General features: G+C 46.9%; 1 protein-coding gene across 5 annotated transcripts in view; it reads right to left on the minus strand.

The window, feature by feature from the left end:
- Positions 1-27,344, minus strand: part of ARID3A (AT-rich interaction domain 3A) — a 650,673-nt gene that overhangs the window by 125,724 nt on the left and 497,605 nt on the right. For all 5 annotated transcript variants that reach the window (XM_069647564.1, XM_069647537.1, XM_069647554.1 and 2 more), the window contains one exon: positions 10,808-10,880. In XM_069647564.1, coding sequence (XP_069503665.1) covers positions 10,808-10,880 — 73 coding nt within the window. The remainder of the gene's footprint in view (positions 1-10,807; positions 10,881-27,344) is intronic.

The following is a 27,344-nucleotide window of genomic DNA, read 5'->3' on the forward strand; positions in this document are numbered from 1 at the left end:
GTTCTGTATTGTCTCGTATTGACTGGTCTTCTGCTACCGGAGCCATTGCCCTTCCTCCTGTAATCCTCACCAACTGGGAATCATTACCTTCCTTTTCGGCATCCCTGATCATGACTTACAACATTATTGGGGTTTTTATTGGGCTGGCATTTCCCCTGGAACTCTGGTTTCCTACTAGGTCTACTATGCTTTGCTTTGCCAGTGGCTATATAATGGATTGGCAAGGTGCGACGGGACAGAACCACCCTTACCTGTCCTGCGACCACCTGCACTCCAGAAAGAAGGCCGCCAAGACTACCAGAGAGCCAGGAACTAAGGTAACCCATCAGGTACAGAGTGATATTCGCAACATTAGGTCTCTGTCGAAACTGATTGATCACACATGTTTAGATCGCGTATCGTCTGTTTTTCTCTTGGGCCTGTGCGTTTGTCGTGAAAAGCCTTTTCAATGTCAAGGGTTGCCTCCTAAGCACGACTTTACGTCTGCGCTATGAAGCTGGGGCTGACTGCAAAAAAACTTTTTTTATTTCCTTCTTATTCTGCTCCTTGGCATTGCTCTAGAAGCCAATTCTCACCTCTTTGACGTTCTTCAGCAATAGCAATGTCACCCATTGTTTTTTCGGTATTACCCAAATTGTTCATTTACAATTGTTCGAATGAACAATTGACCGAATTTAAAGGGTCACAATTGACCTTTTCACAATTGATTATATACATATGGGATACATTACTCACCATAATCGTATTTCTGATGCTTGTATCTGCTTAGATTCACATGCTGTGCATAGGCCGACATCTAGTGGAAGCTGCGGAGTATTACAGTTTGTTTTTTCGAAACTCGAAAATGGGCGTCGACACAGGGCGTGCCAGTAATACTATCCCTAGTGTGACGTCCACTGTACCCAAGATCCCTCACGCGTCTAGGATCCTCAGATTGTATTTTTTCTGACATGAGGTAGCATGAGGAGGAGCGCGAGTTCAGATAATCCAAGCAGATAGACAGAAAGGTAAGACTACAAGTAATCATGCGCCTTCTCTCGGAGGGGAGGAAGGGTGGGTCGCATGTGAATCTAAGCAGATACAAGCATCAGAAATACGATTACGGTGAGTAATGTATCCCTTCTGAGGTTTGTGGAATCTGCTTAGATCACATGCTGTGCATAGATTAGCGAGCAGTACCAGAAGGAGGTGGGATGTGAGAAGGGTCATGAGCAAATAAGTGTCTTAGAACCACTTGTCCCACTTGTGTATCTGCCTTGGAATGGGTGTCAATGCAGTAATGCTGAGTAAAAGTGTGAATAGAGCTCCAAGTAGCTGCTTTGCAAATGGTGTCAAGGGGTACATTTGCAATGAAAGCCAGAGTGGCCCCAATGCCTCTAGTAGAGTGGGCCCTTGGCGTAAAAGGCAGATTCTTTTCGGAGAGTGAGTAACACAGCTGGATACAGTTAATAATCCACTTCAAGATGGCACCTTTAGAGACACGATCCCCCTCTCTGCCTGTAGCTACGGAGACAAACAGTTGATCTGTTTTCCTTAGCGGTCTGGTTTTATTTACATAGTAGAGGACCGCCCTACGCACATCTAGGGTGTGTAGTTTCACCTCAGCCGAGCTTTGCGGGTTCTGGAAGAAAGCCGGAAGCTCGATGACTGGTTTACATGGAATTTGGATATAAATTTAGGTGAGAACCTAGGGTGTGTGCGTAAAACCAGTTTGTCTTTATGGATAGTAAAGAAGGGATCCTGCACTGACAGAGCCTGAATTTCACTGACCCTTCTTATAGAAGTAATAGCTACTAAGAAGGCCATTTTATAAGTCAGGTGTTTGAGACTGCTTTTATGCATGGGTTCGAAAGGGGGGCCCATGAGCTTGGCTAGCACCACATTAAGGTCCCACCCTGGTGGTGGGTTTGAAATAGGAGGGTGAAGTCTCTTTACTCCTTCCATAAATGATTTAACTACTGGTACTTTCCACCACAAAACCTTGCTATGGGAAGTGGTGTAAGCCGAGAGGGCTGCCAGGTGTACTTTCAGTGAGTTAAAAACCAGTCCTGCATCTAGCAGGTGGAGCATGTATGTAACAATAGTGGAAGGAGTGCAATCAACCGGGTTGATTTGTCTACTCCGGCACCATATAACAAACCTCTTCCACTTGTCAAAGTAACAGTGCCTTGTGTTTGGTTTCCTAGATTCCTTTAGGATATCCATACACCTCTGTGGTAAATTGAGGTGTCCAAACCCTATGATCTCAGGAGCCATGCTGCCAGTTTCATTGAGATGGGTTGCTGGTGCACTGTTTGACCTTGGTGCTGGGACAGTAGGTTGTACCAGGCTGGAAGTTTGATGGGCTTGCACACCGCCATCCTGCGTAGGTGTGGGAACCACGGTTGTCTTGCGCACATGGGAGCAACTAGGACGAGCGTCATCGACTCCCTGTTCATCTTGTTCACCACTTTCCTGATGAGAGGAGTTGGTGGAAAAGCGTACGCAAACATCCCTGACCAGTTCATCCACAGGGCGTTCCCCTGGGAGTCTGGTTGGGGGAACCTGGATGCAAATCCTGGGCATTGTCTGTTTTCGCTTGTGGCGAATAAGTCTATAGTGGGGAAACCCCACAGAGAAGAGATCTTCTACGACCTCTCTGTGAAGAACCCATTTGTGTTCCTCTGGGAGGGAGACTCTGCTCAGAGCATCCTCTAGGGAATTGAGCTCCCCTGGAACATGTTGTGATGACAGGAAGATGTTCCGTCTGAGTGCCCATATCCAAATTTTCTGGGCAAGCTTGGACAGATTTGGCGAGCGAATCCCTCCTTGCTTGTTCAGGTAGAACATGGCTGTAGTGCTGTCCGTCTGGATTTGCACTGACAGGTTTAGTAGGTGGGGCTCGAACACCTGAAGCGCTCTGAATACTGCCAGAAGCTCTAGCAGGTTGATGTGGTTCTTGGCCACTGAGTGAGACCAGAGACCCTGAGCTGTGTGGTGGAGATGGTGAGCTCCCCACCCCGTCAGACATGCATCTGTAGTGACTACTGCCTGTACTTCGGGATCGTAAAAGGGTTTCCCCTGTGCAAGATTTTCTCTTGTCCACCAGTGAAGGCTTTGTACTAGTGTTGGTGAAACGACCACTAGATCGTCCCACTGACCACCTGCCTGAGACCACTGTTTCGCCAACCATTCCTGCATGGGACGCATGCGCAGGCGCGCGTGGGGGACCAGGTAAATGCATGACGCCATCATGCCCAGTAAACGCATTGCTTTGCGTACCGTTATTTGTTGACCGGACTGATAATGCGGAATTTGCAGTAGTATATTCCGAATTCTTTCTTCTGAAGGAAAGGTCAACCCCTCCTGGGTATCCAGGATTGCTCCTAGGAATTGTTTTGAGGTGCTTGGCACCAGACTTGACTTTTTCTCGTTGATTGAGAAGCCTAACTCGTGGAGGAGGTCGATAGACCTTTGAATGTTTGTCCTGCAAATTCCTGGGGTTTCCCCCGTTATGAGCCAGTCGTCCAGATAAGGGTACACTGGGATTGCCTCCCTGCGTAGGTGTGCAGCCGCCACCGCCAATACCTTGGTGAATACCCTTGGTGCTGAAGCTATCCCGAAGGGCAGTACCTTGAATTGGTAGTGGCGACTGTCCACCTTGAAGCACAAGTACTTTCTGTGCGCTGGGAACATGGAAATATGAAAATAAGCATCTTTCATAACCAAGGTAGCCATGTAGGGGGATTACCTCTTGTAGCGTGGTCATACGAAATTTTTGGGGCTTGACATACTTGTTGGCAGGCCGTAAGTCCAATACTGGGCGCATTGTCAAGACTTTCTTTGGCACAAGGAAGTAAGTTGAATAAATACCCTTGTTTACCTGGTGTCCCGGGACGAGTTCTATCGCGTCCTTTTGCAGAAGAATGGCGATCTCCTCGAGGAGAATCTTCTGATGTTCTAAGGAGTGTACTCTTTGTCGTGGAGGATGGTTCCGGGGACGCTGCAGTAGCTCTATACAATATCCCGTGGATACTGTTGACAGCACCCATCTGTTTGATGGGTGCTGTCAACAGTATCCCAAGCCTGGGTAAAGTTTGAAATGCGTCCCCCTACTGGGGTTGCGTGAGAAGGGACCCTGAACTGAGCGTCACTGCTTTGGTGGAGGCGTGCCGCCTCCCTTACTGGGGCTGCCTCTGCCTTTACCACAACCTCTCCTATTACCTATGCCGTAACCCTGGGTAGACTGTTGGTTGTTGTTCCACTGTGTACCCTGCCCCTGGGAATAGTTAGATCCTCTCTGGGAATTTTGGCCGCGTGGGCGACGAAATTACTATTCCCTCTCTGGTTAGGGGGTTTATTGGTTAACTGGCCAAGTGATTTGAGTGTCTCGTAATCGTCCTTGGCGTTTTTCAGTGCGTCTTCGACCGCCTTACCAAACAACAGATCGGCTTCCACCGGTTTGTCTAACAATGATGCCTGAGTTTCTGCCTTAAAACCAGACTGCCGTAACCACGCACGTCTCTTGATAACAGTACCTTCTGCTATCAATCTGCCTGCGTTGTCCGCAGCCTCGAAGGTTGCTTTCAAAATGCAACCAGACACGGCTCTAGCCTCTGCGGAAATCCGAGCTAACTGGCCCTTTAGAGGCTCAGGAGCAGAGACTTCTTCCCACTGATGGCAGTTGTAGCTGGCCAACAGGGTGGTGGAGTTAGCGATCCTTGCTTGATAGGCGGACGTTGAGGCTACCTTCCTGCCGAAACCGTATAGTTTTTTGCTCTCCTTGTCGGGAGGAGCTTCTGACGAAGACAAGGGTGTCCCAGCTCTCTTACGAGTGTTGGTGACAACTAGGGAGTCTGGCTTCAGATGTCCTCTTATATAGAGAGGGTCAGACTGTGCTGCCCTGAAAAGTTTTTCAACCCTGGGATTGACTGCTCTGGTGAGGTTTGGGTTCACCAGGGACGGATCTATTCTCCGCTGAATGGATTTCAGGATAGGGATGGTCTGGGCAACAGGCCTCCTTTCTCCCACTAACTCTTCTGCGAAGTCCCTTTCCTCCTGTACACCGTGGGTGTCAATGTGGAAATGTTCTGCTGCGCGAGCGAGAACCTCATTTAGGAAGGGTTGGTTATCGACCGGGGAGTCGGTAACCGGGGCTTTGTTCTCTACCGGGGAATCTACTCTGTATGTTTCCGGGTCATCCTCTTCTTCTTCCTGGTCCTCATCATCCCCATAGTAGCCCGTCCGGTTTGCTCTCCTATCATACCAAATTCCTGGTCTCCACAAAAGGAAGCCTCTCCTTGATACCGTTAGTATGGAATTGCGTAAGGTTGTACCTCGAAGGGTACAGACCTCAGCGAGGTTTCAACCCAGGCCTTCTTACTCGGGGGGATAGGAACAGTAGACCCTGAGGGTGTGGCCCCTTGTGGATCATACGAGAGGAAATGTTCTGGATTTTTATCATAAAAATCAGCCAAAGAAGACATTCTTGACATGACCCTATCTATGTTTTCACTGGACCATTTTTTGGAACTGGGAATAACTCTCTCAGCAAGTCTATGGGATTTATCTTGAGTAGCTTTGCTGGTTGTGGACCTATCAGCAGACCTGGCTTTGTCTGTCTATTTTGGGTGGGTGGGTGGAGTGTTTCACAGGTGTGGAAGAAAGTACAGGTAGTTTCTTCTGCTGTTTTCCCCCCTCCCCGTGCGTAGAAAAGTGTTTTCCCTGTCCCTTAGTGGCTCTGGAGTTTTTCGACGCCTGGCGTCGAGGATCGGGAGAGGTGTCCCTGTCCTTCGAGCATGGGGCCTCGCTAGCTTTAATTGCGGGCTCCGACTCCTGGAGCGCGGCCTGGGGGTGGAAGTCGTCTTCCGACGATCGAACTTCTGTTAGCCTATGGAGCGAGGCACTCTTGGCAAGAGTGGATGATTGCCTGGAGTCATGCAGCGATCTAGATCGAGAGCGCCCAGAGGACACCGAATCAGACCGTTCTGACTGTGCCTCTTTCCGAGAACTCGATGTTGTTGAGTCTCGGTTGGACTTAGTGTGTTTAGTGTGTGTAGTATGTGAAGCGCTTGTGTCGCCGGGGGTCTTCCCCATAGCTGCCCTGCCGGACGACCTTCCGAGGTCTGGGACCTGCGCTCGGCTGTCTTTCGACGCCGTAATGCCCTTGCCGTCCGAAATTACGGCGTTGCTGCCGTCGCTGAAGGCGCCCTCTGCTGCCATGACCGCCTGCCTGGCGTGGTGGGCCCAACACTTCGTCGAACGGTCCTTAAGTGTCTTAGGTTTAAACCTACTACACGCTCGGCAGTTCGCTTCGGGGTGGTCCCTCAGCAAGCAGAGATTGCACGTGGCGTGCCTATCGACCCAAGGGTATTTGTGATTGCACTTGGGGCAGAATTGAAAAGGGGTACCCTCCATACGCACCTTGAGGCAGCGGGCTGTTAAGTGTAGGAAATGTATAAGGTGTACCTATATACCAAGAGTGTGGAGTATGTACCACCCCCCACTCTCCACTCTCCCTACTTGCAGGGCCGAGGCCAGCGGCCTACCAGGCCTGGGCCGAGGCCAGCGGCCTACCAGGCCCGGGCCGAGGCCAGCGGCCTACCAGGCCCGGGCCGAGGCCAGCGGCCTTCCGAGGCCCAAGTCCGTCGTGCAGCAGCCGACGGTAGATTTCTTCTCCAGCCGGCGTCGAGTGTCGAAGTTCGACGTTGGGGTGGGGAAGGATGTCAATAGATTATTTTTAAATTTTAGCAAAAGTATGGCTAAGGCCAGGGGACTCCGCAAAATGCTTCCGACCAGTATGGCAGAAAAAAACAATCTGAGGATCCTAGACGCGTGAGGGATCTTGGGTACAGTGGACGTCACACTAGGGATAGTATTACTGGCACGCCCTGTGTCGACGCCCATTTTCGAGTTTCGAAAAACAAACTGTAATACTCCACAGCTTCCACTAGATGTCGGCCTATGCACAGCATGTGATCTAAGCAGATTCCACAAGTCTCAGAAATATATGTTTGGTAATATATATTTATTTATATGTATAGGGGTTTTGGGGGGTTTGGCGTTAGTCTCAGGTATGGACTGTGTGGTAACACCAGGTTCCCCGACCCTCTCCTCACCTGAACTGGTATGAGCCGTAGAGGATCCTTCCGTCTCGCCTGAGGAGAGTCCTTTCCTTCTTTGTCGCCAAGTTTCGCTGGTCTCCTTCTGGTAGATCCTTCCCTTCTGCTTGTAGTTGCAGGTATGGGCTCCACCGGAAGCCACTCTGCCAGAAATGTGGGTAAATCTGGCAGCGGGGACCCCAGGGAGCCCACCCCAGACCAGGGAAAAAGCTTGTCGAAAAAACCCTGGTAAGTTGTGACGGCGTATACCAGCTGAAGACTTCAATTCCCAGGATGCACTGTGATGCGAATGCGAGCATTAGCAGGAGTTCGGCGAAATGGAACAGCAACAGTACAGCAAAGTTTCCAGGCGGAGAATCCAACAGAGGAGTGGTCAGACGAAGGTAAGCATAGCACACGGCTAAATGAACAGGGAAGCACGGAACAGGTAGAAAGTACGAGACACAGGGAACAACGTACTGGGAAGAAGTCAGAAGGAGGGAAGGGCATGAAAGCCGGGAAAGGAGAAGGAAGGGATCCCGTCTGAAAACGGGAAGAAAGGAAAACACACGGAGCGTTAGGAAAAACTTTCCCGTAGCACTGGAAAGTTGCAACGCATGCGCGTTAGCTTCTTCCGGGTATTTATAGGCTGAAAGACTAGAATGCGCCTGATGTTTACAAAGGCGGTGTCCGTCTACCATTTCCACCTTCTCCATACCCGCCAGGGTCGGCTGCTCATGACAGTTAGGTGGGGGGTTGTGGGGGATTTCCCCCCACATATATGTTACAATTGACCTTCACAATTCGGTCAATTGTGAAAAGGTCAATTGTAATTGGAACAGTTGTAAAACAAACAATTCGTATACAACCGTTTTTTCTGACCAGTAAAGCATAGCCTGGCCAGCATTTGGTTCAACGCTCTTCAAGAGTTTCGATTTAAAGAGCTTGCAGGCTCGATAACGAGAATTGTTGCGATCTCTAGGAAGAATACTATTGCAGTCGCAGTGCATGACATTCCAAGGAAATTTGGTATTCAATATGGGCAGAATGTAAATGGCGTATTCTCCATGTGGTAAAAAAGTGAGCAAGCTTAACTTTATAAAATGTATGTGGGATTAGAGGCATTGTTAAAAAATTGGACCAAGTGTGATAACTATGTTGCCCTCCCCAACATTACTTACTGCATTGCCTTTCAGCGAGGTGTACATATTGCCATGATGTCGCTCTCGACTGCTAGCACTCTCGCTTATCATATAGAAGCAGATATAAGCTTTGACCTTGGTTGCCCTCGAGTGTTTGAACTTGAGAAAAATAAGACTCTGCATTTAGTGTCCAAACTTATGGCAGGAAAAAATACAATCTGGGGAAGGCAATGCGTGAAGGATCATGGGTATCCACCTGCACATGTAGAGTAGGGATAGTGTTGCAGGCATGACAGTGATTATACCATACGAAAACATGTATGTGCAGGGTCTACTAATTAATGCTAGTATCCCCACAAAAGAATGTACTCCTGCTGGATTTGCCAGTAAAAAATCCAATGCCACAATAACCCATGTAAGCCAGGTCACAGGAATAACACATGTCCAGACTGGTTGCCCCAATGTAGGCCAGTCTAGCCACGTAAGAACACTTCTAGTGGCTGCTTTACCCTTGTTGACCCGTAAAAAAAAAAAAAAAACCACGCCACAGTAAGAATATGTTTCTAGACTGGCCGCCAAATGGCACGCCACCCCCCCACCAAATCAGCATCTCACGGTCCTGGCACAAACACAAGCACACACATTCATTCAGAATTCACTCGCTCATTCATATCTATACCCACCAATAAACCATACACTCACTCATTCACACGTGCATCCACCCATAAATCATACAATGTCTCATTCACACAAACACCTTTACAGACAAAAAAAAACCCACACACATACATACTTGTTTTCTCACCTTCACCCCCCACCCAGACTCGGCTCATCCAAGGCCTTCTGACTCATGAATTACGAAACAGGAATCCGGCAGCAGGGAGAGCACCAATTACCATAACTCTCAAGTCTCTTCTCCACCAAAATACTCAGTCCCATTACTGTTGTGCAGGTATAACCGGTGTGCTTCCACCTGAACTGGCCTCTGTTCCATCACTGAACATTGGCCACTTTTACAGGACAGCCATCACAACTATGTATGCCTGGCCAGTTGTTGCAGTTTTTTTTCCAAAAAAATGTAACCGCTGCCACCAATGAACCAGGAGACCCACCAAAGAGGGCTCCCCCTCTGTAAGGTTCTCTTTTGCTATTTGGAGCCAACCACCCTGAGGCACACCAGAACAGAAGGAAACCAAAATGTGCAACCATGAGACTTTAGCATCAAGGAGTCAACGAGAGAAAACAAAACACAACAACTTTGAGGACCGAGAAAGGCCAGGAATTTTATTCAAGTGGAACTCCTGAACTGCAATGTGCAGAAATGAAGTTTCAGCAGTGCTGTGGATCCCTTCTGGCACTTCACAGAAACTAAGAGATTTGGTCTTGGGAATCAGGTGGGGAACAAAGCAACACATACTTTGAGGGTGCAGACGTTAAAATCAGGCTGCAGGTGAAATAATTTATAGAGCTCCATTATAGGAAATATTACTGCATTGAATAACTTTCCATATCCGACAGGCCAATAAATTGTGAGCAACATATCCTGGCACTTAATGTTGTGGCGCCCAAATTTATTTGCAAGGATTTCATTTAGGGACCAGAAAGCGAGATGTAGGATTGGAAACAGGGAGTGGACGGTGGGGATGTGGAAGAAGTTAGTTTCCAACTCATGTCGAAGTTGGATTTGCAGCACGCTGTGTACTAGTTTGCCATTGACGAGCTGTAGCATCTGCTTACTGGTGTCGCCCGATACTGAGAAGCTGCTTTTAGCGCCGGATCGTGACATTTCTTTATTTACTGTGCTGAGAAGTGACGTCGCGATACCAACCATCTCTGAGGACGTGTAGAGACTAGCATATTGTGGGAACTAACAATCAGGCAACCTCTGCCTCTGTGGAAGGACCGGTGTACAAATCACAAAAACCTAATGAGGATTGTGTTGTGGGAATTGAAGTTTAGGCTCCTACCACCTCGACAAGTGAATATAAAGCGTGCGAATAGTGTGGAGTGAGAGCGCAAGTCCAAAGCCCTGAAGAACTGACAGTGAACCCAACCAACTGTCCCTGGGAATTTAACATGACAGAACGAGACCTGTACATGTGACTATAGCAACAGTGGGCACAGGCCAGGCTAATTTAACTCCCTTAAACCACCACACAACAAGAACTTTAAACATAATATTTAACGACGATACCTGGTCTGACCATTAACTGGCTCTACACAGGAATATACAAGCAAAGACAGGTGTACTTGGAGGCATAACTTCTCTCCATAGAGGCACATTCATGGCAGACACAAATGTAAAGGTACATGTTGACACAAAGGTATGTATATATAGCCATGCAAGTCAAAACCCCTTTATAGCTCCGCACATGCAGAGGCACAGAAAGCACACATGCAAACAGATGTACACAAAAGAAACCCTCTCAGGCGCACACTGCCTTCTTTTCACACCACATGCTCCTACACAGAATAAAAGCCCCCTGCCCCCACACACGCAGACATTTAACCCACGCCCCTCTAATCTAGTGCATGTCAGAAAGGCACATTGCTAGCACACCATAGCAAGAACAGGGGTTCCCTCACCTCTCTTCTGCATGAAGCTGAACAGGTCATCTAGGAATTCTTTCCGCTTTTGATCGCTGTCCAGTTCATATAACTGCAATAAAAGAAAAAGAAATCCAGTAAGAAGACAGGAGCACAAGTGAAACTGTAAGAAGTAACGCCCATACAACTGTCTTGCACTCGCCACCAGCTACACCAGGAGAGTAATAAATGTGTACTGGGCATATGAATAGTACAACCTCCATTTCCGGTCTTAGCCCAGCCCCTTTTGATTAGTCCGCCCCTTTGATATCAAATATAAAGTTGATTATACATTTTATATGAAATTGATTGACCCCCCAACATTTTTTGATATTTTTATAGACATTTTAATAAGAAATTGTACATCATTTTAATATAAAATGTAATATACATTTATATAAATTTAAATATAATTTTTTTATCGATTTAATGACCCCCCAAAAATGGATATAATTTTTATATACATTTTACATCAATGTTATATTAATTGGATATAAATTCTATATATAGTATATATGATATCATGACCCTCCAGACGTTTGACAGCGTCTAAAAATAACCCTGTAGAGTCGAGTATGCTGCATCACCTAGTAACATCAAAAACATTTTATATAGAGTATAAATAAATGCCGGTATGGCACCCCCAGACCTTTGATGGCGGCATTAAATAAAACTATTTAAATCTGCTTATACGAAAAAAGCATTGTTCACAGTGTCTACACAAAATGCATGGCCTTGATTGAAAATACTGATGTAGAGACACTGAACTGATGTCACTCCCAACGCCAAAACTACACATGGGATCTGCTTATACATAGTCATCAGGGATGGCAGGGCTAATTTTAGATTCAGATAGAATGATACCGGGGTTATATGAAGGAAAAAGGAAACATCAGCCCAAGGGCCCAGCTAATTTTAGATTCTGCTTAAGTGATACATGGGGGCACAGGATATCTGGGGTTTGTCAACAAGTGTAGATGCATCATGCTTCTGTGACCAGGAAGCAGCATGGGATGGGGTGTGAGGATGCATGTCATTACCCCTTAGAAAGGTGCACTTCTGACTGGTGCAGAACCTTGGAGCCGTGTGGATTTACCTGGAGTTGACATTTCTGACAACTGGAGCCATCACTGAAAAACACCTTGTGTGGAGTCTCATGCTGGGCAGCTAATTGAAAGGAGTTGTTGGCAGGCCCTGTGCGGAAGCTTCGCTGGGCTATCTTGGAACTAATTGGATCTGTAGTGTCCCAAGGACCCTGGGAAAGAGGACTGCCCCCTGCCGAGCATTAATTGCAAGCCAGCCCTGTGTTTACTTATCAGATTAACAGCAGACTTCAGACTGGCAGAGAGTAGGGTGAGTGAGTGTTTAAAATAATTAAAATATTGAGTTATTACTCTGCGATAGGGCCATTGTTAGGGTTACTGCAGGGGTTTTGTATTTGTTTTTTTTTTAAATGTGCCATGTCAAGGTACTCTGTACAGATTTGTTGGACAGCATGAGGTCTGCTAGTCTGACATGTAGAAAAGAAAAAAAAGGCAGTTAGATTTGGGTTACTAGGCAAATGTTCTCAATATCAGGAATAACCAAGAGCTGGAAGCTTTTAACAAGCAATCTCCATATCTATCCGAGTTTTACACAACTTCTTATTTGACGTGCCTTAAGCACTGTGGGGTCAGAGGAGGTAAACATGTTTGCATTCCCATGCATTCTGAGCTTATAGTTTACCAGTCAGGATGTGCAAATTAACAACACTGCAATAGTCTTCCGGCTTAGTATGTTGCTATAAGGATTTACATTTTATGTGGGAGCGCGGGGTTATGCAGTTTCCGGATTTTGTACGTAAAAATTGATGTGATTAGAACATCCATTAGAACCTGGTGACCCTTTCCTTAAGCCGAGTAAAGCAGGGATTTGCATGAGGATAGTTTACCCCTGGAAGAATCTGTCGAGAGGATCTTAGTCTTTGAAGGTGTTTTAAAAAACTGCACTGGCTACTGGCACCGGCTTTTCGGTCATTGTAATTGTTCACGCAGAGCTTGACCTACAGACAATGTTGTTTTTAATGCCAATGCAAAGCCCGCTGGGTGGCAAAACATTGGCTAGTGTTGCACTGTTTTATTTGTGATGGAATAGAGCATGCTTAAGAACAAATGTGTGGGCTTCTTCTTTACAGGGGGTGTGGGCTTCTTCTTTACAGGGGTTGTTTTATGAACAGTTTTTCAGGAATGCACTCCCTGATGCCATGAGAAAGACTGATGCCATTGCGACCCTGTGCATGGAGGGAAATATTGTTTTAGATTGAGAATCTGAGTATTGGTTATTGAAGAATGCTTTACAATGATGTAGTTTGTCAATTAAACAATGCAATTTTTGTATCCTCTTCTTGATTGCGGCTGCCATCACCATATAAATTGTCCGTCCCTTCCAACGGGTTTCCCATCTGGAGAAAGTGATCATGAACCGGCACTCTTTTGCTAACCATGGGCGTCCCTATTGGCACTTAGAATTTTGCACAATTTTTGCTAATTTATCTTTAGATAATAGAAATACTGCACGTATTACATCTCCCAACTATTTTGATGCGCTTAATTAATGTGACAAACTGAACACGAAAGATATGGTGGCTATTCCGTACCAGGGAAAATAGGTCAAATTTAAGTTAATTCCAAAACGCCTGTGCATATTAACATGTTCAACATAGAAAGACTAAAGCAACCAGATCCGGTAGAACAATAGGGAAAGGGGATCCATGTGGTGTCGTGCAGATATGCTGCATTTAACCATCAAACATGCCAAATTTATAAATGAAGAGTTTTTAAAAGAGCGGGGTAAAAAGAAGTTATAACTGGAACAGAACGGGATTGTATCTGTAATGTCCGACGGTTTTAGCCATCTAATCAGCAAACAAAAATCAGGGCATCTAATAGAAGCACCGCTGGAAGATTTAAGACAAACTGTGATACCGCTTATTATTGGGATCCCTCCATCTAGCATCAGTTCATCAAGGGAAGGTGAAGATCGAGGCAGAAAAAGAGGGGCTTTTAGACAAGATGAATAGCGAGTATACTGAAAGAGGCACTCTAAAGGCACTCTAAAATATTCAAATGCAGTTGCAAGAAAACAAGGAAGAAGGAAAGTATGAAGTCAAATTTATACAGTGGGTTAAAATCCTGGCTTCACTGTGCACCGAAAGTGTGTGATCGTGTACAATTATCTAAGCCTACACACACGCACGCACGCACGCACGCACGCACACACACACACACACACAGACCCCCCCCAATGACTAATGTATTTAGAGTGTGCATAAATATAACATGGCACTTCACTCATTGATCACAGTCTAATTCTGATGCGATTTGACACCCCCGGGTTGCTATATATGAAAGATGCATGGTTTTGATTAAGGGGTTGTTATGACTGGTCTCCCTTTTGGTTGGTCTCCCTGTGTGGAAGGAGGGTGTTCCGACTCATTTACCCCTTTCACTGGTTTCCCTCCCTGCTTCATCTTTCCCCATGAATGCATGGTGTGTGTCTGCAGGTATGAGGTCATGAATGAAATGCCCGGCGAGTGTCTGCAATGTTCAGTGTGAATGGGGTTCCACCCAGGGCAGTTGGTAATGATGAAGCCTGGGAGGTGGGAGACAGCGGGCTCCCCTCTGACTTTACTTCTCATCTCCTAAATGTACCTGATGAACTACGCTACCTGAATAAAGTAACCTGAAGAATACCTGCGGCCTGCTAGTGTATCCTTTATGAGCAACCATGTCTGTGGACTGGGTGTAGCTGGGATTCTTTCACACAAACTGATTGAAATGTCGAAGGTTTTTATTGGCCAAGTGCTAGGGTGTTACACTGGACTTAAGATGAGGGCGCTTGCTTTGCAAAATGTTGTGTATTTTGGCGAATGGGGAATTGCATTTGAAAAATAAATTCTAAAGAGGGGATTGTCGATGTGTAAAGCCGGCTTCGTACAAGTTCCAATTACTGTACCAATTAATGTTTTAGCCACTGGCTAATGGGGGCTATTGGACTCATTTTGTATTTTCAAGTATGCGTTACACTTTACGTTATTTGTTTTGTGTGCGTAAAGTGGTACAATTTACATTACTTGTTCGGTGTGAGCAAAGCGGTAAAAAGCTTTTGTCCCCATTTTCTGCGTGCAAGGGTATTACCTCAGAGTGTTAGTACACATCTTTTACACGTGGAAGCTTCAAAGGGATTGCTAATGTACACAGCGATGTAAAATACAGTTTTAACTCCAGGCGTATATCGCACAATACTGACACGCACCGAGCTGCTGGGCTTTGTGAACTCCCAATCCTGGGAGGCCATGCACAGTGGGATTTTAGTATGTGAAAGAACACACATTTTGAGAGAGCAGTGTAGTCGAGATTCTTCCATACAAACTGATTGAAATGTTTTCTTTTACTGTGTTTACCATGGGTTAAGGGGAAACATAGCACAGTATTCGTTAACTTTAGAAAATAAAACTTATTTTAAAAATGCATTTGAATATCACAATGCGCTGACTGGTGCTGTGTAAAAGATGGCCTATTCTGATCCTATATTCTTTCTGTGGTTTTTAGAGACACTATGTATTCCAGCAGTGGGATGGCGCCACCGGTTGACGCTCTGGATAGGGATTGTGGAGCCTGGCAACCATCGGATACTGATACTATGGATATATGCTAGCCCTTGGATGCCAATCGTTGGATTGCATGGTTGTCAGACTCTGAGGGTGGAGCGAATGTGTAACTGGATGGGAATGTTTTTGTGCTTCACCAAGGGTAACTGGAATGGGTAACCCATCGTCTTATCGGAATGGTTTATTTAGTTTTGACCAGGGCCAGCTGAGTCTGGGGGACCTATGTCAGAGCTGCATGGTGTTTTCATTCACCAAGGGCCACGGGAATCTGGTGCTACTCCAAATACTTAAAAACGAGAATCTTATGTGCTAGAAGTATGTACATGAAGGTATATAGGCATGGCATGGATTGCTAAGTGTTTCTATGTCCCACGATCTGCAGCCTTCCAAATTCAATCCCTGCAGTGGTAAAAAACAATGTATTTTTAATATTTTTGCGCAACCTCCAGCTATATACATTGGAACACGACATTGATAATTTTTATCTTACTTTCAGCTTTTTACCATTCAAGGAGAACAAAAGAATGTGGAGTAGTGAAGTGCATCATGTTAAACCTGAATAATATACACTGTGAAAGTGAAATGTGCAACTTTGTAATACTTGCAGCAGAAAATGTTTCAATAATTTGTGCAGCAAGTGCACATTCAGTTTGGGTGGTTGAAATTTTGAAAAATATGAAAAACGCCCCTGAAAGTTCCACACATCATGGTCACAGGATTTCCCCCGCCTCTAAATCTACCAACATACAGCTTTCTTTGTTGTCTGCCACTTGTCAGGGTCATTGTCTTGAAATGTATCCACAACAACTGGTCTTCCTAAAATGTTTCCCAAATTTGTGAAGGTGGCTGTAGAGGTGCAGGTATGGAGTTTGGCAGGGACTAGTTGTTTCTGCTTACAAAAGAGGGGATGACGACGGCCGAGTTTCAGTGTTGAGCAAAGGTCAAGTGACCAGCTGGGTGCATTTATAATATAGTCAGAGGAATGGTCAGCCCTCTCACAGTTTCTCAAACAGTGTACGCACGCCACACCTCATAGCAATGTATTGTAAATGTGTTTTCTATGATGCATCAACTACATCTACATGCCTTCAACAGGGTGTCCATAGTCGGTTGCCCCCGGAATCTTGCAGAGGCACACTCGAGTTAAGTTGTAATGCTCTCATGACACAAACATAGCAAATACCTCTGCATTTGATAGAGGTGTCTCGGTGAAAAATGATCTCTCATAGCCAGTACAGCACAATGTGTCACCATGGAAAGGCAGACAATGCTAAGTCACATGACTAAGGAGCGCACAAGTGTCAAGCCGGGCAGGAGGAAAATGGTCCTGAGAGAACAGAAGCAGCAGGAAGTGACTCAAGGTGTTTCCATGTCATAATGTCCCCTCAAAAATGGGGCCATGCAAGAAAAAATAAAGAAAAAAACAAAAAAAAAAGAATTGCAGAAAAATTGCAGTTTTTTGCAGGGACATTAATACATGGAACATGCGGGGGACACCCCCGCTGCCCCTGTCCCTATATAATGTTGCCACTACCTTTTCCCAGCAACATTATATACAGCGACCATATATATAGGGATTTTATTACCCAATACCCTCAAGGTGTTGCATACGGAGCTGGGGCAGAAAAGCAGGCAGCCGCTCTGATCCCACGGCACACAATGGCCGCCACTTTTAGGCACCAGGTCCAGGCGGATATACCAGGTGTACTGAGGAGCTGCAGGCGAAGTGGGGTCCAGCCACAATGTCCAAACAATCCAGCAACAATAGCTGCAGGAAGTAAAGGGAGAGCCCAGGACACCACCAGCAGATAGCAGGGATGCAGCGAACAATGACCCTCTGCCCAAACAGTATGGCTGTACCAGGATCCTCAGCAATAGCCAATCTCAGCAGCAGATTTGGTTGAGTTCCAAGGCAGATCAGTGTAAAAGACGGGGTTTCCAACTCTTATACCCAATTACTAAGGGGCTAGCTAGTCCACCCCTACAACCCACTGGAATGCAGCATTCAGGTTTTCACAGACAGCTAACCGGCGGTAGTTTGGTTGCCCTGTCCTGAACATTGTGGCACACCCCCATACGTTTGTGCATTGGGATGTCTAGAAAACCTTACACCCAACCTGTGGATACCTTTGTGGCCTTGAAGTGCCTATATCAGCAAAACGGACATGTTGGTTGGGTCTCATGGTCCACAGACAAAGAAAGGCCACAAAAGAAAACAGTTGTGTGTAGCACTTAATACAGTATCCCAAAAGCTACCATTTAGGAGCAATGAATTACAGAGGAGTTAAACGTGGTGTAATAAAAAAGTGCAAAGCTGTAACCAGCCTATTCCCCCCACACTGTCTCACAGTGATAGAACAACACTGGGAACAAAATGGTTTTGTTAAAATGCATCCCATTCATTGGCAGCCATATAGGATACAGCAAGGCAGCAGAGTAATAGGAGTTTCAGTGATGAGTGACTTTGTGAGAAGTCCCAGACTGAGCATAAAAAGAAAGTTAATAAAAAGGTTACAAGGCCCACAGAGAATCCCAAAAGATGAATACTGCCGAAAGAAGAGGTTAGTGCTTGCAAGCTTGAAAATCATGAACTACTGCCTTTTAGTGGCTTGGCACTACCTTACTATTCCATGTTTGTAGCATGGTTGCAGTAGGCCCCAAAGACAGGCAGGGGCCGAACACAAATAGGGGCTGGGCGCATCAGAAAAGTTTCTATAGGAGATGACATTGATGACAGCAACTGCAACCTGGATGCTACATTTTTTTTCTGTGCCTGTGAGCAGAAGTGAGAAGAACTTGGCACAATATCTCCATAACCTATTTATGGTTATGGTTCTAACCTATCCCCCTGGTTCTTCAATGTCTACAGGGCTGCCCTGGCACGTGATTGCCACTTTCATCTCTAAACTCCAGTGCTATGCGGATGACACGTCAACTCTCCTTCGGGCTACCTTCAGCCACCTCGCTCCTATCTGACTGTCTGCAATTCAGTTATGGTGTGCTGCAACCAACCTCTGCCTCAAGACCAGTAATACTAAAATCATTTGCATTGGGACTCCTGCTCCCGCTTTCCCATTCTCACTCTGGCCGGCACCCCTTGGCCCTGCGCCCGCACCCACTTGCGAGGCAAAAAACCTTGGGGTCATCTTCGACTCCACTCACTCCTTCTCCACTCACATTTCGGACATCTCTAGAAAGTCAAACTACCAACTGCATCTCCTCAGAGGTACTCTTCCTTTTCACACCTTCCCCCGTTGGCTCACCGTCCCTAGAGCCCTGGTTATCTCTAGGCTGGACTACTGCAACAGCCTCTTTCTCAACCTCCCTGCCAATGCTTTGCACCCTCTGCAACTCATCCAGAACAGAACTTCAAGACTTATCCTTGGCCTCGAGCCCAGGGACTGCATCTATCTGGTGGCGCTGAAATCCTTCCCCACTGTCATGATGCCTACCTCTAAGGAGCCAGGCCGGGCCCAGCAACCCCAGAGGCAGATATCATTTTCCCCAGGGAAGTCTCAGCGGGCCCAAGTCGGGGCCCTTTGGACTCAGTTCTGGCACCTTAGGCGCAAGGCTCATAGCGGACCCCAGTCCTGGCGCCTTAGGCGCCAGGCTCATAGAAGAGGATATGTGTTTAAGTGCTTGGGTGCACACTTACCTGATGCAGACCTTGCTGCGTCATCCAGGCCCTCTTGAGGCCTGAATGGGACTACTTAACCTGTAGGACTACTTCACCACCCGGGTGTGGTCGGGGAAGGATACATACCTGATTGGTGGAAGGATACATACCAGGAACTTCTTCCAAGGCTATTTAAACCCCACCCGAACAGCCACACTTGCTTCGCGTTGTTCTGCACCTAGCAGCTGGACGCTCACCGTGTCAGCTCCTGCATCCTGACTTCAGCCATGCCTGCCAGCACCCTGGAATACCTGCAAGGGGAGAAAGGAAGAGTATAGGAGAAGAAAAGCCCTTACCTGCTAAATCTGCATCCCGGAGTCATTTCTCCAACGGCCCTGAAAAGGAAGACATCATTTTAAATGCATTTCGTTTCGATCGCTGCAGCGCTGCATTTTACTCACCTTTGCAAGGCGCTTCCATCTTCAGCAGCGATCTTCCGGATTCAGCTACGCCCCGGCGCCTAGAGGAAAAAAGACAAGAACAAAGGTGAGAGGGAGAAAAGGAATAAGGAAAGCTCAGTTTCCTTTTAAGTCTTACCTGTTGGATTATTCCCACTGCATTTCGGGTCCTGCCGCTTCCTGGCATCTCCGGACCCCGGCCCCTATGGGGAAAAAAGACAAAGACATTGAATGAGCGAATGCAAAGACATTACCTGAGCGCTCATCCAGAACTGTTTCACTTCGGGTCGGCGCCATATCTCCGGCACTCCGAACCCCGGCCCCTAAGGGGAAAAAGACATAAGCATTAGCGCTTGCTGCAATTAGACAACGAACATTATTATTAAGCTTGAACTTTTGAACAGAACTTTTACAGCGCCTTACCTGAACAGTCAAGCTTACCTGAACTCCCATCAATCCTCCATCCAGTGAAGTAACTGGGTTTCAACGCGCCCCTGCATCAGAAGCAGGATGGAGAGCTCATCCTTCCAAACCCTAAGGTGAGGCTTCACGGGGAATCGTGGAGGAGGTATCGTGGAGGGTTGGAAGGGAGTGGGAGGCTTGAGCATTGTTCCACAGTTGGTAATACTCCCTTTTCACGCACAGGAGGGTATCCAACAAGCCAGGGAAGCCAGAATAGAGGGGCCCTTCCTGTCCATCTTCAGAGTTCTGCGCCTTCGACGCCGCGCCTCCGTGGGAACCAGGTGAGCGTTACAGAACGCGAAGCCTCACCACAATTTCCCACCTGGGCGCTATGGAGACTTTCGAGACAGATCAGCTGGCCCATCTTTTAGGGGAATTACGGGCAGAAGTGCACTCAGCCCGCCAGGAGATTAATGCTCTCAGAAGGGAACTAATCCTATCCAAGGAAAGAACTGATGATCTGGCCAAAAGGTTATTGCAGGGCCAGGCAGAGCACACTCCTTTACCTGTTTCCGGAGATATTTCTACAACAATGGGTTCGAATAACCCGGTACAAATCAATCTACCTGGACACATGCCTTTGGCCCCGCCGGAACGTTTTGCGGGGGATCCCAAGAAATATGTCGTTTTTATGAACCAATGCAGTTTAACTTTTTATGCAGGCCCGGGGCCTTCCCCAACGACCAGACCAAAGTAGCCTTTGTACTATCTTACCTCAGTGGCTGTGCTGCCGATTGGTCTATTCCATTGGTAAATCAGGATGATCCCATTCTCCGGGATTTCCAGGGCTTCCAGGCCAGCATGGAAAGATTGTTCGCTCGACACTCGCAGGGACAGGCCCTTGACAATGAACTGCTATCCTTACGACAAGGTAATCAGGATCTTTTGTCCTATATCGCCACCTTTAATAGACTAGTTGTGGAAACCGGATGGCCTGAAAATAAAAGGATCACATTGTTTCATCGAGGCCTGCGCGGAGAGCTTAAAGATGTTATAGCTCAGATAGTAGATCCACCCCAGGCCTGCGCAGACTACATAGACTTAGTGGTTCAACTTGATCACAGACTTCAAAATAGAAAAGCAGATCGGCTCAAGTATGAAACCAGAGTACCTATCAAGACCCACGTTAACTCCAAGAGTACTGACGATTCCGAACCTATGCAAATTGGCAGTGTTAAAGGACCATTAACGCAGAAGGAATGAGAGAGAAGGCGACAAATGCAACTTTGTCTGTATTGCGGAACTTCCGGTCACTTTCTTCAAAGTTGTCCAGTTAAACCACCCAAGAAGGTGGTTGGAGCCACTGATAACGAGTTATTGACACCTGGTTCGGGAAACAACCTAGCCCGACAAGCGTAGGGGTCCGCTTGCCGAGCTTGAAAACAAACTCTTTGACCTCGCATTTTGTCATGCCAATGGTGCTTGTGAACCCAAAACAGCCTCAGCAGTTGCATGCTATAAAAGCATACATAGACAGTGGAGCTATTGGAAATTACATAGACCGTGAATTGGCTTCCAGGATTAAGCTTCCTCTCCGCCCGAAAGTAACCCAAGACGTAATTACTACAGTTGATGGAACCGAAATAGCCTCAGGGCCTGTAACGCATTCCACAGTTGAAATCACTCTGGTGGGTCAGGACGGACATCGGGAAGCAATCGTGTTTGATGTGATCAAGGCCCCACAATTTCAAGTACTTCTTGGAATCCCTTGGTTAGAAACACATAATCCGAGAAAAGACTGGCGAGCAAAGATGATACCTTTTCCTGATTGTGAACCAACCTGTTACCGAAGGAATCCAGCTATGGGTCTAGCCTCTGTAACTTCCACCCCTGTACAGCTACCATCTGAATACTAAGAATTCCAAGACATTTTTCAGAAAGAGCAGGCTAACACCTTACCTCCCCATCGATCTTACGATTGCCAAATCGACTTGGTACCCAATGCACAACTACCTTGTAGTAGGATTTATACTCTTACTGAACCTGAGAACCTGCATTTGCGCCAGTATTTGGATCAATACCTGGCCAATGGTTTCATTCGCCCATCAAAGTCACCAGTCTCTTCCGCTTTGTTCTTCGTACCTAAAAAGGAAGGAGACCTTAGGGCCTGTATTGACTACCGCGCCCTAAATCAGATAACGATTAAGAATCGTTACCCTTTGCCCCTGATACCTGAGCTTATCACCAAGTAAAAGATGCTTGTGTGTACACCAAGCTAGATCTCCGAGGAGCTTACCACCTGGTACGTATAAAAGAGGGCGACGAGTGGAAGACTGCATTCCGCACCAAATTTGGGCTCTTCGAATATCAAGTAATGCCCTTCGGTTTGTGCAACGCACCTGCCGCCTTTCAGTACTTCATGAATGATGTTCTTCGGGAACTTATCGATGTTTGTGTCATCGTTTATATTGACGACATCCTGGTGTATTCCTCCTCAGAATCTGATCACAGAAACCATGTTAGGGCAGTTCTTGAGAAATTGCGCCAGCACAAATTATTTGCCAAGCTCGAAAAATGCGTTTTTCATACCACAGAAGTGGAGTTTCTCGGATTCATCCTGACACCTCAAGGAATCCGAATGGACTCGCGGAAAGTGGACGCCATTCTCAAATGGCCATCTCCTAGCTCTGTGAAAGGAGTGCAAAGCATGCTTGGCTTTGCCAATTCCTATTGAAGGTTCATCCCGGAATTTTCTCGAACTGTTCAACCCATCACAGCTCTCCTAAAGAAAAACAAACGCTTTGAATGGACTCTTGAGGCTGAACAAGCCTTTCAGGACCTGAAAACCAAATTCACCTCTGCACCTGTATTGAAGCACCCGCGCCCAGATCTCCCTTACATCGTGGAAACCGATGCATCCAGTTCGGCCATGGGAGCTGTCCTGTCGCAAAGAGACCCAGAAACTAACCAACTACACCCTGTAGCCTTTTGGTCCAGAAAATTCTCTCCACCTGAACTCAATTACCGACAAAGAACTACTGGCTATTAAATCAGCTTTCAAGGCTTGGCGTCACTATCTTCTCGGTGCAAGACACACCATCACCGTAATTACGGACCACAGAAATTTGCAGTATTTAAAGACGGCCAAAGCTCAATCTTCGCGACAACTCCGATGGGCTTTATTCTTTGCGGAATTTGATTTTGTAATTACCTATCGCCCTGGCTGCAAGAATGGTAAGGCAGATGCCTTATCCCGGATAGGCATGGAAGAACCCAATTTGAGTTTAGAACCTGTGCCAATCATACCGGAACAAAGAATTCTGGGCTTGACTTCATTGCAAACCATTGAGGACATCCAAGCTCAAGTAAAACAGCTTTTTGACTCTTCTGCCTTACTGGAATGGAGTCAAAAGGGTCCTCACTACACCGTTAAGGATGATTTACCCTACTTCCAAGAGCGGTTATTTCTGCCAAGTAAAGAATTGCACGAACTTGTCATTACCCATCATCATGAATCATTAATGGAAGGACACCCCGGTATCGCGAAAACAGAAGAAAAGATCAAACGCCACTTCTGGTGGCCTTCTTGGAGAAAAGACAAAGTCATTTGTGTTGTCTTGCGGAATCTGTGCCCAAAATAAGAGTCAAAAGAAAAGGCCAGCCGGCCTACTTCAACCTTTGGACATTCCACCAGCACCTTGGCACACCTTGTCAATGGACTTTATAACTGACCTGCCTCCTTGTGGTGGTTACAACACGATTCTCGTAATGGTAGATCTATTCTCCAAAATGGCCCATTTTATCCCTTTAAAAGGATTGCCGTCAGCTTCCACCTTGGCCAAGGAATTTATGGAAAATATAGTGCGGTTACATGGTTTCCCTTCCATATTAGTCTCAGACCGTGGAAGTCAATTTATCTCCCACTTTTGGAAGAAATGTTGCCAACTAGCACAAATAGACGTGCGGTTATCCACCAGCCACCACCCCCAGACCGAGGGACAAACCGAGAGAACCAATCAGACTCTCGAGCAATATCTGCGGTGCATGTTACACCAATCCTAGTTGAATTGGAAGGACATCCTTTGGATTGCAGAATATGCATACAACAATTCAGTGCATTCTGGAACCGGACATACTCCTTTTTATACCCTGTATGGTCACCATCCTCGGACCTCTGACCTAGATCCACCTCTGACCCTGGAGATGCCTGCAGTAAATCACCTACATTCCACAATAACCCAAGCCTTCAAAGAAGCTACAACCCACTTACAGCAAGCCAAGAAAAAGTATAAAGAAAACGCTGATTTGCACCAAAGTAAAACTCCTCCTTACCAAGTAGGAGATCAGGTATGGCGAGCAACTAAACATCTACCCCTCAAGGGTCAGCGAACTTTTAATCCCAGATTCATTGGGCCTTACCCCATCAAAGCTATTATCAACCCAGTGGCCTTTAAACTCGATTTGCCATCCAACATGCGGATTCATCCCGTTTTTCACACATCTCTTCTAAAACCAGTACAACCTGGAACCAGACTGTCTGAGCCCCCAGGCCCTGTCCAAATTGATGGAGAATTAGAATTCGAAGTGAAAGACATTTTAGATTCCAAGATAGTTAAGTCGAAACTCTTCTAATTTGTTGATTGGAAAGTATATGGACCTCAGGAAAGATCTTGGGAACCCAGTAACTATGTGCACGCACCACGATTAATTCAAAGATTCCATCGAAGATTCCCGCACAAACCAAAACCCCCGGAGGAAAAGACCTTGGGAGGGGCCTTGAGGGGGGGGGGGTACTGTCATGATGCCTACCTCTAAGGAGCCAGGCCGGGCCCAGCAACCCCAGAGGCAGACATCATTTTCCCCAGGGAAGTCTCAGCAGGCCCAAGTCGGGGCCCTTTGGACTCAGTCCTGGCGCCTTAGGCGCCAGGCTCATAGCGGACCCCAGTCCTGGCGCCTTAGGCGCCAGGCTCATAGAAGAGGATATGTGTTTAAGTCCTTGGGTGCACACTTACCTGATGCAGACCTTGCTGCTTCATCCAGGCCCTCTTGAGGCCTGAATGGGACTACTTAACCTGTAGGACTACTTCACCACCCTGGTGTGGTCGGGGAAGGATACATACCTGATTGGTGGAAGAATACATACCAGGAACTTCTTCCAAGGCTATTTAAACCCCACCCGAACAGCCACACTTGCTTCGCGTTGTTCTGCACCTAGCAGCTGGACGCTCAACGTGTCAGCTCCTGCATCCTGACTTCAGCCATGCCTGCCAGCACCCTGGAACACCTGCAAGGGAGTAGGAGGGAATAGGAGAAGAAAAGCCCTTACCTGCTAAATCTGCATCCCGGAGTCATTTCTCCAACGGCCCTGAAAAGGAAGACATCATTTTAAAGGCATTTCGTTTCGATCGCTGCAGCGCTGCATTTTACTCACCTTTGCAAGGCGCTTCCATCTTCAGCAGCGATCTTCCGGATTCAGCTACGCCCCGGCGCCTAGAGGAAAAAAGACAAGAACAAAGGTGAGAGGGAGAAAAGGAATAAGGAAAGCTCAGTTTCCTTTTAAGTCTTACCTGTTGGATTATTCCCACTGCATTTCGGGTCCTGCCGCTTCCTGGCATCTCCGGACCCAGGCCCCTATGGGGAAAAAAGACAAAGACATTGAATGAGCGAATGCAAAGACATTACCTGAGCGCTCATCCAGAACTGTTTCACTTCGGGTCGGCGCCATATCTCCGGCACTCCGAACCCCGGCCCCTAAGGGGAAAAAGACATAAGCATTAGCGCTTGCTGCAATTAGACAACGAACATTATTATTAAGCTTGAACTTTTGAACAGAACTTTTACAGCGCCTTACCTGAACAGTCAAGCTTACCTGAACTCCCATCAATCCTCCATCCAGTGAAGTAACTGGGTTTCAACGCGCCCCTGCATCAGAAGCAGGATGGAGAGCTCATCCTTCCAAACCCTAACGTGAGGCTTCACGGGGAATCGTGGAGGAGGTATCGTGGAGGGTTGGGAGGGAGTGGGAGGCTTGAGCATTGTTCCACAGTTGGTAATACTCGCTTTTCACGCACAGGAGGGTATCCAATGAGCCAGGGAAGCCAGAATAGAGGGGCCCTTCCTGTCCATCTTCAGAGTTCTGCGCCTTCGACGCCGCGCCTCCGTGGGAACCAGGTGAGCGTTACACCCACTGGCTCCCCGTGGCTGCAAGGATCAAGTTCAAGACCCTCTGCATTGTCCACAAGGCTTTCTGTGGCCTGGGACCTAGCTATCTGCAACAATGCCTAGCTAAATACTGTCCATCCTGAGCTCTCTGCTGATCTACCTCCAACCTTCTGCGAGTGAGCCTGTTCTCCAAGCAGAGATTTGGAGGGGGATCTTTATCTTCAGCAAGGGCTGCTTTCTGGAATAGCCTCCCTGCTTCCCTTCCGTCTTGAGCCTGATCTCCTTAAGTTCCGGAAACTCCAAAAGACATTCCTCTTCTCCTCTTCCTGCTCTCTCCCTCTACCCTGTTAAACTCCTTCTCCAATCCATCACTCTCTCCCTCCTTTTCCACACAGCTTGCTGCCTGCCGTACCTCAGTCTCACATGTCCCTGGCACCCATGTCAGTCCTCTAGCACTTTGCCTCCAGACCTGCACTTGCCTCATTGCTTGCCTCAGACTGGTTAAGTGCTGAGAGAATGGCATCTCTCAGCACTTAACCAGTCTATGACTAACTGGGAGGACTTGGATTCCCCCCCCTCCCTTCACTTGTCCTCCCACCCTCCCCTCTCCTGTATCTGTGCACTTGCACGATCTCAACATACCATGTCTTGAAGATCGTCTATCTAACTTCCCTGTCTCCCCTCCTAGCATGGTGGCACCTCAATGCACTTGGAAAAACTGCAGAATCGTTGTCAGACCTATTTGCGGTTATCTACACTGTTAATTGTATCATTTGTACTTACTCTGCCTGTGCAGACTTGTACAGTTCAGAAATTCAAGGGCTCTGAATGACTTGTTTTTCCCCCCTTTGAGCGCTTTGAAACACGTGCCTTGTGTATAGGCGCTTTAAAATAAACATTACCATACCATAACATACACAAACAACAATATGTGCTTTGAGGCTAGTTAGCGGGATCTACAAATTAAGGGAGCCCTTTTCTAGATCCACCTGGCTTCGTCCCTCAGAAAGAGGTTCAACTACATACCACCTGGAACCCCCTTTAGCCCTAGTAAATTGAACAGCTACAGGATCAGAGCTAGTCCCACCAGAGACTGCAAGACCTGCTCAGGAATCTTCCTTCGACTAAACAAGGTAACCATGCATTAACTGGATCAAAGTTCAAGTCTTGCTTGAGTGTTGGAGAGACAGTTTGAGACTTTATTTGCTTGCTATTACCTAGAATCGAAAACCCCCAAGAGTACAGGCAGCC

The sequence above is a fragment of the Ambystoma mexicanum genome, chromosome 1p, assembly GCF_040938575.1.
Source record: "Ambystoma mexicanum isolate Mex_15411 chromosome 1p, UKY_AmexF1_1, whole genome shotgun sequence".
Classification (NCBI taxonomy): domain Eukaryota; kingdom Metazoa; phylum Chordata; class Amphibia; order Caudata; family Ambystomatidae; genus Ambystoma; species Ambystoma mexicanum.